The following is a 16,956-nucleotide window of genomic DNA, read 5'->3' as shown; positions in this document are numbered from 1 at the left end:
CAGACTCAGCGGGTAGGAATCTTGCACTGTCCTTTTCTTGTAGATGGTTGATCTGTGTTTACTAGTGGCAATGAAGAAAGAGAGATGACGAAATTCAGGAAGAATAAGGTAACTGTTTTACTTGGTTCTATGAGTTTTATCCTATTTTAGGTAGGAGGCCAACAGGGTGGCCCCAGTACACTGTTCCTCACAGACAGTATGTTTGGGGAAAAAAGTATTACTCATTCCTCACTCTCCTGCCAGCGTCTGCCAGCAATATTTGTGGCAGGATGTGGAGAAGGCAGGGATTCTCACATGGGGGTACAAGCAGTGTCCAGATAGTGGAGGGACATGCAGTTAGGTCCTGAAAACAGCTCTACGTTGAGAGGGAACCCTGGGCTGAGAAGAGAGAAGTGGGTAAGTGCCAAGCTTGGGTACTCTTTACCTAAAGTGCTATGGAGCGCTTTGTATTCTAGACCCTTTTAATGTAATTATCTATTAAATCTTCACAACAATCATATGAAGCAGGTACAGTTCTTTTCACAGATGAGAAAACTGAGACCTAGAAAGCTTGAAATAATTTACTCAAGCCAGTCAGCTAGCGAGAAGAAGTGACTAGACACCAGCAGCTCTGTGAGTCAGCAGTGCATAGGAGCTGGGCTGTCCGCTGGGCCTGGAGGCAGGTGAGGCTCAGCCCAAGTGCCACAAAAGAAGGGGCTCCCAGGGAGGTGGCCTCTGGAATATGGATTCAGTAGGAGGAAAATATGGAGAAGGCACTGGCAACCCACTCTGGTACTCTTGCCTGGAAAATCCCATGGACAGAGGGGCCTGGTGGGCTGCAGTCCATGGGGTCGCTAAGAGTCGGACACGACTGAACAACTTCCCTTTCACTTTTCACTTTCATGCATTGGAGAAGGAAATGGCAACCCACTCCAGTGTTCTTGCCTGGAGAATCCCAGGGACGGGGGAGCCTGGGGGGCTGCTGTCTATGGGGTCGCACAGAGTCAGACACGACTGAAGCGACTTAGCAGCAGCAGCAGCAGGAGGAAAATACAGCCACTAAAGACTGACACACAAAGTAAAAAGATAAAAACTTGTTACCTAAGGGATTCACGTAGCAAAAAGGAACCAGTAATGGACACCTGGGTTTAATAATAATAACGTAGTCATAATCACCATTTACAGTGTGCCAGGCATGGCAGTGGGAGTTTTATAGTTATGTAATCTGCAGAGTCACACAAGATGACGGTTTTAGTCTCCATTTTCCAGGTGAGAAAATTGAGGCTTGGAGACTTTTTGCATTACCCAACTTCCTATGTCTAGGGAGTAGTGAGGCCAGAACTATAAGCCGATGTCTGTCTCACTTCCAACACTATGCTTCAACCTCTGTGAAACCACGGCAGAGAAATTCACACATCGGACAACAAGGGCTGAATAGCAGCGGTTAAACAGGCTCAAATGCCAGGGCCAAGGAATGCAGGGTTAGGGACCTGGGAGGCAACTGAATGAAAACCCACAGATGTGCATGTCCTAAAGTACTGCTTGTTCAACCCAAGTCTGGGACACTTGCCCAGCGGGGACTGTTTATTTTAACTTTCCACCCAGTTAGTCAGGTCCCAACTCTAGAGGGTAAATCTAGCATTCCAATAAAACTCACAAAGCAATTTATTTTAAAGGTGATTTTCTAAGGTCATATTATAAGACCGGTTTGAAGAACAAGTTACCTTCAGCTTAAGACATAGAAGTGCAACAGATTCCCTGACTTATCAATTAAGGGCATATAATAAAAAACATATGTTTGATTTGGACTATAATTACAATACTTTCACCCATACAGTTTAGGAGAAACTTGTTCACAGCTCCCACTCATTGATACTCTTCCACATTACCTTCCTAGCAGCCCTCAGCCCTCTATCTCCAGCCCACTGTCAAGCTCTTACAGTGATCATGTTACAGTAACTGTTATTGTTGAATGTTTTAGCTACAACTCTGTAAGTTACCAGCTGCATTTTGCCATCTAAAATGCTTCTCTCTGCTATACAAATCATAGCTGATGAATCCATAAGAATCGGTTGATAATTGATAGGAAGAATCACTGTCTGCAGTGTAGTGATCACTGGAGTTGTGACTCCTCCAACATTTAACACATGCTATTTAAAATTAGAATCCTTTTTAATTCTAGAATCAATTGTAGTTCTAAATTCTAAAACACTTAGGTTAGACAAGAATACTCAACCCAGCAAGACTCCTGTTCAGATTTGTTGGAGAAATCAAAAGCTTTCCAGACAAGCAAAAGTTAAGAGAATTCAGCACCACCAAACCAGCTTTACAACAAATGCTAAAGGAACTTCTCTAGGCAGGAAACACAAGAGAAGAAAAAGACCTAAAAAAAAAAAGTAATTAATAGTAATAGGATCATACATATCGAAAATTACCTTAAATATAAATGAATTAGATGCACCAACCAAAAGTCATAGACTGGCTGAGTGGATGAAAATGTGTACATGTATGCACTTCCACCTACGACATCACTGTATTTAACTCCCCAAATTGTACATAATTACGTTAAATTGTTAGGTTAATCATGTTTCTATTATGGCTTGCAATTGAAATTATCTTTTATTTTTTTGTCTGGCTATTGATTGTGAAAACTGATAAACATTTTTTTACTACTGTGATTATGTAACTATTACTCATTTTAATACCATTGTATCATGATTGGTCAACAGAAAATAATAGAATTCTATATCACTAAAACTACCATTTAATTTAAAAAAAAACCTGTAATCACTTTTTAAAATCCAAAAGTACATTAGAATTATCTTGGAATTTTTTGAAAAATACAAATGCCCAAGTACTGGTTTTTTCTCCAAAATTGCAGATGTAATTCTAATGAGCAGCCATGTTTAGAAACAACTGGACTCTATGATGATGTTTTGCTAATGCTAACGCTAAGTCACTTCAGTCGTGTCCGACTCTGTGTGACCCCATAGACATCAGCCCACCAGGCTCCGCCGTCCCTGGGATTCTCCAGGCAAGAACACTGGAGTGGGTTCCCATTGCCTTCTCCAATGCATGAAAGAGAAAAGTGAAAGTGAAGTCGCTCAGTCATGTCCGACTCTTAGCGACCCCATGGACTGCAGCCTACCAGGCTCCCCTGTCCATGGATTTTCCAGGCAAGAGTACTGGAGTGGGGTGCCATTGCCTTCTCCGATGATGATGTTTTACTTTTATCTAATTTGTTTTACTCTTTGTATTTCAATTCAGTGCTTTCATTTAGTTTATGTTTTCCAATTTGTGTCTTTGTTGTTGTTGTTGTTCTTTCTCAAGCCTTTATCAAGTGTAGTAGAAAAGCTTTTGCATACATATGTATATAAATGGAGTTTCCCGGGTAGCTCAAACAGTAAGTAATCTGTCTGTAATGCAGAAGACCTGGGTTTGATCCCCGGGTTGGGAAAATCCCTGGGAGAAGGGCATGGCAACCCACTCCAGTATTCTTGCCTGGAGAATCCCATGGACAGAGGAGCCTGGTGGGCTACAGTCCATGGGGTCTCAAAGAGTCGGACACAACTGAGCGACTTACACACACACATACATATATAAGTAATATGCATAATATAATATATATATTTTAAAAGATATAAACTTTTATATGCTTAAAATAACTCAAGAAGGACGTAGAAACTGGTTATAGAAGTTGTCTCTAGGGAGGAGAAAGACACTAGAGGAGAGACCTAAAAACTGAAGCATAATATACATACAAATAAGTTCACATATTGTAGGTGTACAGCTCAGTTTTCACAAACTGAGCACATCTGAGTAACCAGCACTTAGAATAGGAATCAGAGTCTTATCAGCATCCCCAAAGCAAAAAGGGTAACCCTTTACCTTTTAGTTTTTGGCTGTGCTGTCTTCATTGCCATGTGGGCTTTCTCTAGCTGCGGAGAGTAAGGGCCACTCACTGGTTGCCGTGCTCGGGCCTCTTGTGGCCGTGGCCTGCCTTGTTGCGGAGCATGGTTTCCAGGGCTCACGGGCTTCAGGAGTTGCTGCTCTCGGGCTCAGTAGTTGTGGCCCACAGGCTTAGTTGCTTCACGGCAACTAAGGGATCAGGGATCCCTTCCTGGACCAGGGACCAAATCCATGTATCCTGCATTGGCAGGTGGATTCTTCACCACTGAACCACCAGGAAACCCACTTCTGTTGTTTATGTTCTGGGTTTTGTTTTTTTTTTTTTTGGCCATGAGGCCTGTGGGATAGTTTGACATTTTAATTATGTGTCTTAGTGGGGGTCTCTTTGGGTACATCTTGTTTGGGACTCAGGGCTTCTTGGACTTGGTTGTCTGATTCCTTTGCCCCAGATTAGGGAAGCTTTCAGCCATTATCTCTTCAAATAAGTTTTCTGTCCCTTTCTCTTTCTTGTTCTGGGACCTCTTTTATGTGACTGTTCCTCCCCTTGACGTTCTCTCAGTGGTCCCTTTACTATCCTCACTTTTGTTTTCTTTTCTTTCATGACTGAGATTTTACTGGTTGTTTTGAGGATCAGGACACAGACATTTCAATTTGTACACAATTCTTAATATACATACCAAAAAATCTAAAAAATCATGTAGATGTGATTCTTTCTGAATAGTTATTCCAGTGACTTTCCAGCTGAAAAGGTCGAGGCAAATTTTCCTTAACAGGATACAAGTACCAATATCTTCAAATGTTGATGTGCTGTTATGTCATAAGCTAAGCTAAGTCACTTCAGTCGTGTCTGACTCTGTGCGACCCCATAGACGGCAGCCCACCAGGCTCCCCCGTCCCTGGGATTCTCCAGGCAAGAACACTGGAGTGGGTCTGTTATGTCATAAGTCCCACTAATTCACAATTTGATATTATGTACAAAATCTACTCAAGTTTTTCAAGTTTTTGATGAATTCACAGCACATTAACAAAGTTACCAGGAAAATTGGACTACCATGACCAAAGAAAGATGGTACAGAGTGCACAAAATTCTGACCAGGATAGCCAAGATCAAGGAGTGGTTTGTTTTAGGAAATAATTCTACCCAAAATCAACATGGGAAGAGAAGTAAAGTGTTCAGTGAGACTTCCCTGGTGGTCCTGTAGTTAAGACTCTACGCTCCCCATGCAGGGAGCATGGGTTCGATCCCTGCTCGGGGAACTAAGATCCTGCATGCCATGTGGCACAGCCGAAAAAAAAAAAAAGTATTCAAGACATTAAATGCACAACTGACTCCAAACTGTCATTTGGTATTCTTTGTATCATAGGATATAAAAGCTACCCCATCTATGGAATATTAAGCTGACACCTAACACAGTCAAAATTTCCCATATTCAATATCCCACTATTTCTGATTGGACCAAAAAAAGAAACAAACAAAGCAACCAGCAAATTGTTTACAACAGCAACATGGATGGACCTAGAGATTGTCATACTGAGTAACGTCAGACGGAGAAAGACAAATACCATATGATATCACTTATGTGTGGAATCTTTAAAAATGGTACAAATAAGCTTATTTACAAAACAGAAATAGAGTCACAGATGTAGAAAACAAACTTACGGTTACCAGCGGGGAAGGGGGGAGCATACTAGGGTTGACAAAGACACATACTTTATATAAAATAGATGACTAATGAGGACCTACTCTATAGTACAGGGAGCTCTACTCAGTGCTCTGTAATGGCCTATATAGGAAAAGAATCTAGAAAAGAGTGGATCTATGTATATGTATACATGCATATACACTGATTCACTTCGCTATACACGTGAAACTAACACAACAGTGTAAGTCAACTATACTCCAATTTAAAGAAACAAGCACTTACACTTTAAAAATGAAGTGGGATTCCCTTTCTTAAAAATACTACTAGAACTGCTAAAAAAAACTTGCATTTACAAACTAATTAATAAAAATATTCATCTGGATTGAACGAGAAGGTAGACAGGGACCACCGATAGGACCCGGTGTGTGATGTTAACCACACATAGCTTCTTTCTTTCCTGCTTCCTCAGAGTCTGGGCTGTCCTCATTTTCAGTTTCTCCATTTTATGCAGGCAAACCTCCAACCAGAGGTTTAGTCACTTCTGCCTGTTTTCCCTTCGCTCCCCCTTTCCGTTTTGTTTGCACTTTTCTGTCCGAAGATGTATCCCATCCTGCTGCCTTTTTTGGCTCTGTTTGCACTTTTGGAGGAGCAGGTTTAGATGGCAACCTCCAAGCTCTCCTCTTGGAGTCTTCCTTTGCTGTCCTCTATGCGGAGCTGCCCTTGTCGGGCATGCTGGCGGTGGGCCGGGCGCACACTGTGGGGGCTGACAGAAATCCAGAAGCTGGGCTGCCTGTCCACTGCTGCTCCTCCTGCTGCCAGAGGAGCTGGGACCCCTCATGAGCCCTCTTCTTATTTATTTTGTTTTATTTTCTTTCCCTTTTGCTATTCTGATTGAGTGACTTCTACTATCCTTATCTTCCAGATCACTGGTCTGTATTTTTATTTTTGTATTATCTGATCTCCTGCTGGTTTCTGCTAGTGTATTTTTTACTTCAGTTAATGAATTCAAAACTGTAAAAACTTTCTTTTTTTATATCTTCTAGCCCTTTGGTGAAAGAGGCTTACAATCCTTTTAGCCTTTTGTTGATTCTCTCCCTAAATGCATCCAGTTTTCTACTGAGTCTGATAAGCATCTTATGATTGTTACTTTGAATTCTTTATCTGATAAACTGTATCTCCTTTTCCTTTAGTTCTTTTCCCCGCCCACCCCCCCTCCCCCCACCCCACCACCGATGTTTTATCTTATTCTTCCCTTTGAAAGATATTCTGTAGTTTTTTCATTTTGCCTAATTCCATTTCTAACCAGACCGGACATGGAAAAACAGACTGGTTCCAAACTGGGAAAGGAGTACGTCAAGGCTGTATATCATCACCCAGCTTATTTAACTTATATGCAGAGTACATCATGCAAAATGCTGGACTGGATGAAGTACAAGCTGGAATCAAGATTGCCAGGAGAAATATTAATAACCTCAGATACGCGGATGACACCACCCTTATGGCAGAAAGTGAAGAACTACAGAGCCTCTTGATGAGAGTGAAAGAGGAGAGTGAAAAAGCTGGCTTAAAACTCAACATTCAAAAAATGAATATCATGACATCTGGTCCCATCACTTCATGGCAAATAGATGGGGAAACAATGGACACAGTGACAGACTTATTTTGGGAGGCTCCAAAATCACTGCAGATGGTGACTGCAGCCATGAAATTAAAAGACACTTGCTTCTTGGAAGAAAAGCTATGACAAACCTAGACAGCATATTAAAAAGCAAAGACATTACTTTGCCAACAGAGGTCCATATAGTCAAAGCTATGGTTTTTCCAGTGGTCATGTATGGATGTGAGAGTTGGACTAAAAAGAAAACTGGGCACTGAAGAATTGATGCTTTTGAACTGTGGTGTTGCAGAAGACTCTTGAGAGTCCCTTGGACTGCAAAGAGATCCAACCAGTCCATCCTAAAGGAAATAAGTCCTGAATATTCATTGGAAGGACTGATGCTGAAGCTGAAACTCCAATTCTTGGGCCACCTGATGCAAAGAACTGACTCATTGGAAAAGACCCTGATGCTGGGAAAGATTGAAGGCTGGAGGAGAAGGGGATGACAGAGTATGAGATCTGGTTGGATGCCATCACCAACTCGATGGACATGAGTTTGAACAGGCTCCGGGAGTTGGTGATGGACAAGGAAGCCTTGTGTGCTGAAGTCCATGGGGTTGCAAAGAGTCAGACACTGCTGAACTGACTGACTCCTGAACTCTGTTTCTGCATATATCAGCTTCATCGCCCAGTCTTGAAAGGGTGACCTTATGTAGGAGGTGTCCTATAGGGCCCAGCGGTACAATCTCCCCTGGTCAACACAGCCAGGTGCCCCAGAGGTATCCCCAGTGTAGGCTGCATGTGCCCTCCTGTGATGGGTGGACAACAGTTGTGGGTATGATGGTGGGTGAGGTTGGTCCCCAGGCAGGCTTCCCTGTGATTGCAGCAGACATCCTAGTAGGTGGAGTCGGTTCCTGGTCCAAATGTCCACAGACCTGGCTGTGACCGCTGTAGGGAGCGGGTGCTGGTGTGTAGGCCTGGCCTCTTGGGTTCTCAGGAGAAAGCAGGGCCAGAGCAGGTAGTGTTAGTTAGTCTTATGGAGACTGATAGAAACGGTGCTCACTAGCACCAGGCCAGCTACGTGGGAAGAATGTGAAAACGAATGATGCTCTGCAGGCACTTCCGCCCCCAGAGGAAGTTCCACTGGACGCCTGTCAGGGGACGTTCAGCTTTAAGGGATCCAATATGTTATTCTTTTGTTTTGTGTTCCGTTTCTCAAGGATTCTCTATTCCTTATCAGTTCCTGGAAAACAGGAACGAGTAGAGATGCACGCAGTTCTCAGGACTGAGATCATGAGAAGAGGCACCTGCTTGGATTCCTTTCAGTGACTCCCATCAGTGACTCCCTTCAGTGACCTTCAGTTCAGTTCAGTTCAGTTCAGTCGCTCAGTCGTGTCCAACTCTTCGAGACCCCATGAATTGCAGCATGCCAGGCCTCCCTGTCCATCACCAACTCCCGGAGTTCACTCAGACTCACGTCCATCGATGATGAATGATGGATGCCATCCAGCCATCTCATCCTCTGTCGTCCCCTTCTCCTCCTGCCCCCAATCCCTCCCAGCATCAGAGTCTTTTCCAATGAGTCAACTCTTCGCATGAGGTGGCCAAAGTACTGGAGTTTCAGCTTTAGCATCATTCCTTCCAAAGAAATCCCAGGGCTGATCTCCTTCAGAATGGACTGGTTGGATCTCCTTGCAGTCCAAGGGACTCTCAAGAGTCTTCTCCAACACCACAGTTCAAAAGCATCAATTCTTTGGCACTCAGCTTTCTTCACAGTCCAATTCTCACATCCATACATGACCACAGGAAAAACCATAGCCTTGACTAGACAAACCTTTGTTGGCAAAGTAATGTCTCAGCTTTTCAATATGCTATCTAGGTTGGTCATAACTTTTCTTCCAAGGAGTAAGCGTCTTTTAATTTCATGGCTGCAGTCACCACCTGCAGTGATTTTGGAGCCCCCAAAAAATAAAGTCAGCCACTGTTTCCACTGTTTCCCCATCTATTTCCCATGAAGTGATGGCACCAGATGCCATGATCTTTGTTTTCTGAATGGTGAGTTTTAAGCCAACTTTTTCACTCTCCTCTTTCACCTTCATCAAGAGGCTTTTTAGTTCCTCTTCACCTTCTGCCATAAGGGTGGTGTCATCTGCATATCTGAGGTTATTGATATTTCTCCTGGCAATCTTGATTCCAGCTTGTGCTTCTTCCAGCCCAGCATTTCTCATGATGTACTTACTCTGCATTTAAGTTAAATAAGCAGGGTGACAATATACAGCTTTGATGTACTCCTTTTCCTATTTGGAACCAGTCTGTTGTTCCATGTCCAGTTCTAACTGTTGCTTCCTGACCTGCATACAAATTTCTCAAGAGGCAGATAGGGTGGTCTGATATTCCCATCTCTTTCAGGATTTTCCACAGTTTATTGTGAGCCACACAGTCAAAGGCTTTGGCGTAGTCAATAAAGCAGAAATAGATATTTTTTCTGGAACTCTCAGTGACCTTACTTAGATGTAATCTATTCAGTTATGCCCCTCTTACTCAGGATATGGAATGCTTTCTGGCCCTTTGAAGACTGTTATTTGCTTGGCTTTGTTTTTGCTCAGTTTTTTTTTACTGCCTTGTATGAAGATATATAAACGTGTGTTTCTGCAAATAAAGCACCCTTGTTTCACTTGAGACTTGGGTCCCCTGCATCCCTCTTCTCATCAACTCCAGTCCCCAGGTCCCAGTCTACAAAGACTGTGACAAACCCCACCCACTCTGGGCCCCGAAATGAGTCAAGGACTCCCCATCTTGTATGGCCCAGGAGCTTTTCAAGCTGTTGCCTCTGCACTGGGTTTGGAGTGAGTGAGTTTCTGCGAGGAGTTCTTTAAGAGTGAAGTCTCCCCCCTTTCCCAGGGCACGCCCCCATCCTCGTCCCCCCACTGCCACGCCCCCAGATTTAATCCTTGCTGGTTTTCAGAACCAGCTCTTTTGGGGACTCAGCTTCCCAGTTAGGTCCTGGTGCTGGGGAGCATGATATGGGACTTGGCCCCCTGGCTCCTCAGGGGGTACCTCTGTGGTTGTGATGTCTCTTGGGGTTGTGGGTTGCCGCACAGAAGTAAAACCAAGGTTTGGTTCTCACAGACCAGGACTCTGCACCTCCTGCCTTTCTCATCGTGGCCTTTTCCTTATACCCTTAGTTGTAGAAAGTCTGTTGTGCTAGTCTTCAGGTCAGTCCTGAGAGACAGTTGTTCTTTATGAGGTCGTAGTTTTGGTGTGTCCCTGGGAGGAGGTGAGCCCAGGATCGTCCTACTCCACTAACTTGACCTGGAATTTGTGCAAGGCACTACCCTAAGCACTTGGCCCAACCCGGCTCTGCTGCTAAGTGAGCAGTTCCCTGCCCCAACGCTCAGTTTCTGTATCTCCAATTCCCAGATATAGGGACCTGCCCCTAAAAGATCTCAAGAGAGTAGCAGAAAGGAGTACCTTTACTCTGTCAGAAACTCTGTCTCAGATGCCAAACCCAGAAAAGCCAGTTGAAGAGTGACCCTGCTGCCCCTCACTGCCAGCCACCTTCAGATCTGACATAATATTTATAGCTTAGGAAACTTATGAATTTTTGCTTCACTAAAAAATTTATGACATTTTGGTTCCACTTCTTTGACTAAGTATGAATTGAATGCTAGATTTCTAATTTATGTTCACTCAAAACTTTGATATCGTCCCATTTATTCTGGCATCTAGTATTACTGCAAAAAGTCTAGACAGCTTATTATCTTAATAATTTTTTTTTAAACTTTGAAGCTTGAAACTTTTAATCCAATTCTGAGGATACAAAGAAATGCTAAACTGTAAAAATAAAGAAAAGAAAAACAAGAAATTAAGGCAATGGCAACCCACTCCAGTGTTCTTGCCTGGAGAATCCCAGGGACGGGGAAGCCTGGTGGGCTGCCATCTATGGGGTCGCACAGAGTCGGACACGACTGAAGCGACTTAGCAGCAACAGTAGCACAGTATTATTAACTAAAGTACAGCTTTGTTCAAATTTCACAAAATTTTATGCTAGTTTCCATTATTTGTTTTCATACCTGTTCAAGATTCTACATTGTGTTTAGTTGCATTGAGCAACTTCAGCTGCATACAACAAATTCTGATAAATTATTTTCACTTTTATTCTCTTACAATTATTTTCTAATTTTTCTTGTTATGGCTTCTTCAATACACCCATCATTTAAAAGTGGACATTTAATTTCCAAATATATGGTATTTAAAAAATATCTTTGATATCAATTTCTCATTTAAGTGCTTTCTTCTCTGCAATCTGTGTTTTTTCAGTCTTTTAACTTTATTGAGGCTTTCAATGACTAAGTCAAATGTCTGTCTTGGAAAATGTCACATTGCACTTGAAAATATGTGGGTTATTTTCAAATATCTTTTGATATTGATTTCTAACATAATGTCTCAGTGATAGGAGAACAGACTCTGTATGAGTTCAACGCCTTTAGACCATGAAATTTTTGCACCTTGTTTTATGTCCCTGGATATGTTCCAGTGTCTTACAGTTGTCCATGGGAACTTGAATAGAGTTTGTATCCTGCTGTTGTGTGAAAATTGTATAAATCTTAGTTATGTTGAATCAGTTCATAGTGCTTTTCAGGTTTACTATTGCCTTCTACTTTTCTGTCTATTCATTCTATTAATTTTTGAGAGCTTGATGTTGAAACTCCAGCTAAAAATCTTTATTTTTTTAAGGTGAAGTTTTTGGTTGGAGTTTCAATATCAAACTCTCAAAAATTACTAGAATGAATAGACAGCAAAGTAGAAGGATATAGTAGACCTGAAAAGCACTGACACATGTTGAGGTATGGCAGAAATCAACACAATATTGTAAAGCAATTATTCTCCAATAAAAAATAATAAAATAATTGTAATATATAGTGGGACTATATGTAACTTTGTTCTGTATTTTCCAAATCTCCTCTCAATGTGTTATCATACTTTTATAATTAAAAAAATTTTTAAAAACCACTTTAGTTAGAGACTGTGAAGTATCTCCTGCTTTCATTATACTAATAAGATTGAGTTATTTACTTGTATCATTTCCTTCGTATTCTGTGGCATATAACTGAACAACAAAACAATAATAATAAACTTATCTAGCCCAGCTCTTCTCAGGCTTTAATGTGCCTGTAAATTACATGGGTATGTTATTAAAAAGCAGTTTCTGATATAGTCAGTCTAGGGTAGGGTCTGAGGTTTTGCATTTCTAACCAGCACCCAGGTGATGATGCTGGTGCCAGTCCAGACACTATGCTCTGAGATAGGGGGATCTAGAAGACTGAGGTTTCTCCAGTTACTTGAATCTCTTGGGTGATTTACATGCTTTTACATGGTGCTCTGCCCAATGAAACACTGTTGAGAACATTAAATCAATTTTAGATTAAAATGGGGTTGGGACTAAAAAACATTTCCCCCAAAGGACAAACTTGCTTATTTGTCCACTTATTTCTTTACTCTAGGATAAGATGAACAACTTTTCCATTGAGAAGAAACTGCTTTCTCCTGATGTCTGAAAAACAGAAGAAACCCAAGCTTGTTTCACAGTTTAGATGTGTACAAGAAGCATATATTAGCCTGTAATTCCTATTATCGGTATTATTTCCTATCTGTAAATTAATCCAAAGCAACGAAAGACTATTGGTAAAGTTCGCTAAGTACCTGAAAACAATGAAGGAAAATATTATATTTATTTTTAGTTGTCACAGTTAGAATACATTGGATGTCTAATTCAGCTTATTTTATTAAACATGCCAAAAACGATAAGAAACAAAGGCATTTTATTGAGTCCTCAAGGTAAATGTGTTAACCTTTCACTGTAGCATGATTATGGTCATCCATTAAGAAGAATATCCAGGTAAAAGTTTTATCCATGTAGGTAAAAGTTAGTAAATGAATGGCAAAGATGAAAAGCCTCTGACTCAGAGACAACCATTTTAATGTTAGCCTTGGTAGAACTCATCACTTCTCTAGAATTTTGTCCACTAAAAAGTAAGGAAGTGGGAAATTTATGAAGTGATCTTGAAAACAGGAGTGGGGGTGAGAGGTTTTACAAATACTCAATATAATACTACTGGGCTAAAAAGAGGTTGAAAAGGAGAAAAACAAAAACAAAAACCCCTAACCTTCCTTTCCCCCACAATTGTCAAAAATAATATATATACCATATAGAAAACTGGAAAATAAAGGGAAAAAAACCCATCTGTATTTCATTTCTAGAAATAACCACTGCAAACATGCTTATATAGTTTTATTCTTTTTTCCTATGCATGTTTTATTTCACGTTTGAAATCACATTGTATGGTATATATGTTATCCCTTTTTAACATATCATTCCTATTCATTAAAATATAACTGAATAATTATATTAAAAATCTGTATATGTTTGTACTAATTTTTTTTTTGCATTTATTACTCTACTTTTTGGATATTTGGGTTTTTCGGATAGCATCTCCTGCATCTCCCGCATTGCAGGTGGATTCTTTATTGCTGAGCCACCAGGGAAGCCCAGTTTACTTACAGCCTTCCCCTCAAATTTAAAAAACTTTTTTTTCCTAGTCTTGTGATTACACAACTTTCATTCACCTTCCACTCTAAAGCTCATCTTAAAATTTTCTCCAGTTTATAGTTCTCGAGTTCATTTCTCAGAGTTAATGAAATAAATCAACTGAGGTCAACAAAGATTTGTTGACTGCGTATGTCCCTTCCCTACTTAAAAATATTTACGCTATGAAACAGTCAACAATCTTGAGTCAAAATCCAAACTTTTCCAGATTTAATATAAAAATTTCCACTTAGTTAATACACATTAAGAGATCCTACATGTAAGCCAATTCCAGCCACCACCATGTTTATGGAACTCTCTCATCACTGGATACTTAAAAAACAGTGTTGTGAGCCAGTGGCTAAAATTGGAGAGATTATATCTTCAATGAGCCAAGAAATATAACACCAAAAACTACCTGGAGTTGGGGTAAAGCATTTACTATTCTTATGAATCTAAAATCTTAACCTTATCAAAATTCATATCATCAACCTTTCTGCAACCTTTCAACATTTCTGTGTGTGTATATATACTACTTTTACTAATGTGCTCCAAGGCATAAAACATAGATTGCTATCGTTAGTATTCAGAAAATGAATGATGAATGTGACTTTATTCCTACTTATCATCACTGGCATCATTGTTTTGTCAGTTACCTTTTATTCATTATTTACTAGGCTCCAGGCACTGGGGCGGAGAAGGAAATGGCAACCCACTCCAGTGTTCTTGCCTGGAGAATCCCAGGGACGGCAGAGCCTGGTGGGCTGCCATCTCTGGGGTCCCACAGAGTTGGACACGACTGAAGCGACTTAGCAGCAGCAGCAGCAGCAGCAGTGACTGTATACGGAGAAGGCAATGGCACCCCACTCCAGTACTCTTGCCTGTAAAATTCCATGGATAGAGGAGCCTGGTGGGCTGCAATCCATGGGGTCGCTAAGAGTCAGACATGATTTCACTTTCACTTTTCATTTTCATGCATTGGAGAAGGAAATGGCAACCCACTCCAGTGTTCTTGCTTGGAGAATCCCAGGGATGGGGAAGCCTGGTGGGCTGCAGTCTATGGGGTTGCACAGAGTCGGACACGACTGAAACGACTTAGCAGCAGTAGCAGGCATTGGGGCAAGTCTTATTTTCTTGAATAAAGGAAAGGAAAGGAAAATGAAGGCGCTCAGTCAGTTCCGCCTCTTTGCAACCCCATGGACTGTAGCCTACCAGGCTTCTCCGTCAATGGGATTTTCCAGGCAAGGGTACTGGAGTGGATTGCCATTTCCTTCTTTTCTTGAATAGCAAGATCCTATTTAACAATAAATACATTGCTAATCTCATGTTACAAATCACATATACATATGACAAGACAGCCAAGACTGAGTATTTAGGTAATTTGCCCCAGATCCCAAAACTTGCCCTAATTCATAAGGTGACATAAATGCCAGATGATTAGACTATTCTCTATAAATACTGGCTGAATAGATTTGAACTTTCATGACAAAAGAGGCAGCATCCTTTTATTTCTGATTAATAAACATGTTATGTAAGGAAAGATTAGAAAAGAACTTTGAAAACTGTTTTCCTACTGTAAAAGAAAAAATGGTTATTAGGTACTCAAGTACAGATACAACACCAAACAGTAATACTCAGAGAAGATTTCTGGGCTCATATACCTTTCCACGTGGCCACAGGCAAAAGGGACCTGGAATGATGTCCCCAAGGGAGCTGGCTGGTAGTTCCATCTAGGCAGCAGCAAGGCTGCTGTCAATGCCAGAAGTCTGAATCTTGTTTCACTACAAGAAAGATAGCTCGGTTTCTATTGATTCTACCTGCAGAGCAGATTCAAGCCTTGCTGTTAGCTCACAGACCCCAAGTGGGACTCTGTAGGTGACTGACTTTTATTTGCACATGCTGCTCAGTCATGTCCAACTCTTTGGAACCCCATGGACTATAGCCAGTCAGACTCCTCTGTCCATGGGATTCTCTAGGCAAGAATACTGGAGTGGGTTGCCATTTCCTCCTCCAGGGGATCTTCCCCACCCAGAGATCAAACCCACGTTTCCTAAGTCCCCTGCATTGGCAGGCAAATTCTTTACCACTGAGCCACCTGTTTTCAGAAATGATGTCCCCTTTGACTAGAAATGATGTCCTCTTTGCACTTGGGCTTTCAGGGTGACTTTAGAAATATCCTTCCCCACGTCTGCTCTACTCCTGCCCCCAAACAAGTTCCCCCCAGTTCATCCTCAGCTTTGCAGTCCGGGCCGGGGGCTTCCCAGCAGCCTCTAGCACACACGGCAGCCTTCCCCCTAGGGACTGATGTCACAGCACTATTTCCTTGCTAGGACTCCTCTCTCTTTTCCACTTTGGGGCCTTGGTCCTTTTGGGGTTAAATTCTGTTCTTCACTGCCCCACTGCACATCTTCCAAACCGGTTTCATGTAGAGGGTTTTTCATGTCAGGATTATTTATAATAATGAATAATGTAGAGGATGATTTTTAAAATTACTATATAATAGGATGCCTCTTGTTATTTTTTCTTTTTTAAATTTTAAAAGCACTTTTAAATGAAACCTCCTCGAAAGCCAGGGTTACAAGGACATTCTTTCAAATGAAAAAATCTATAGCAATCTTAAACCAATGGCTCTTTTTATTCTTGATGAAATGCAACAGAAGCATTCTTTCATGTCCGACTCTTCGCAACCCCATGGACTGCAGCCTACCAGGCTCCTCCATCCATGGGATTTTCTAGGCAAAAGTACTGGAGTGGGGTGCCACTGCCTTCTCTGATTCTTTTTGAGGAGAGGACAAAAGAAAACTGCTTTTTTCCTAAAGATGCTTGGATCTTGCCCACTTTCCTCCTTCATCTTATCTGCTCCCGGGTCTGGAATTCCCTTGCTTCCTGGGTTCAAGCCAGGGACAGCTGCCATGGGGTGCTGGGTCACTTGAGTCATAGGGCTTCAACCCACTTCCTAATTTGGCCAAAGAATCTGTCTCTCTCTGTTTCTCTCATTTCTCCCCTGTTATACTCCCTCTCTTTTTCCTTTCTTCTTTCTCACCTTTCTTTCCTTCCTTTGTTTTTTTCTTTCTGACTGTCTGTCTGCCTTCCTTTGTTCCTTCCCCATCTAGCCTTTATTTCTTTATGCTCTGGCCAATTTCAAAAGGAGATTTGTCACTTCAGTTTCCTGTACAATGAGATTTAGTCTCCCTACTGGAAGTGTGCATGGATCATTAAAAGCTATGTCTTTTTCCTCCTGA

The 16,956-nt window shown here is 41.5% G+C and overlaps 1 protein-coding gene and 1 pseudogene across 3 annotated transcripts in view; one reads left to right on the top strand and one right to left on the bottom strand.

Moving 5' to 3' along the window:
* The window catches only part of C15H11orf97 (chromosome 15 C11orf97 homolog), a 33,740-nt gene extending 20,796 nt beyond the window's left edge, over positions 1–12,944 (top strand). For 2 of the 3 annotated variants that reach the window (XM_086339001.1, XM_086339000.1), the window contains one exon: positions 12,633–12,944. In XM_086339001.1, coding sequence (XP_086195127.1) covers positions 12,633–12,637 — 5 coding nt within the window. In that variant the 3' untranslated portion in view covers positions 12,638–12,944. Of the gene's footprint in view, positions 1–43; positions 109–12,632 lie in introns of all 3 variants that reach the window. The other variant, XM_086338999.1, reaches the window with a different exon arrangement.
* On the bottom strand, positions 5,896–6,262 carry LOC147357362 (non-histone chromosomal protein HMG-14 pseudogene; annotated as a pseudogene).
* Positions 12,945–16,956: the final 4,012 nt, after the last annotated feature.

The sequence above is a fragment of the Bos grunniens genome, chromosome 15 (assembly GCF_055505025.1).
Source record: "Bos grunniens cultivar Pamir isolate PY7600 chromosome 15, Bosgru_T2T1.0, whole genome shotgun sequence".
NCBI lineage: Eukaryota > Metazoa > Chordata > Mammalia > Artiodactyla > Bovidae > Bos > Bos grunniens.
This window is presented reverse-complemented; position numbering and strand designations above follow the sequence as displayed.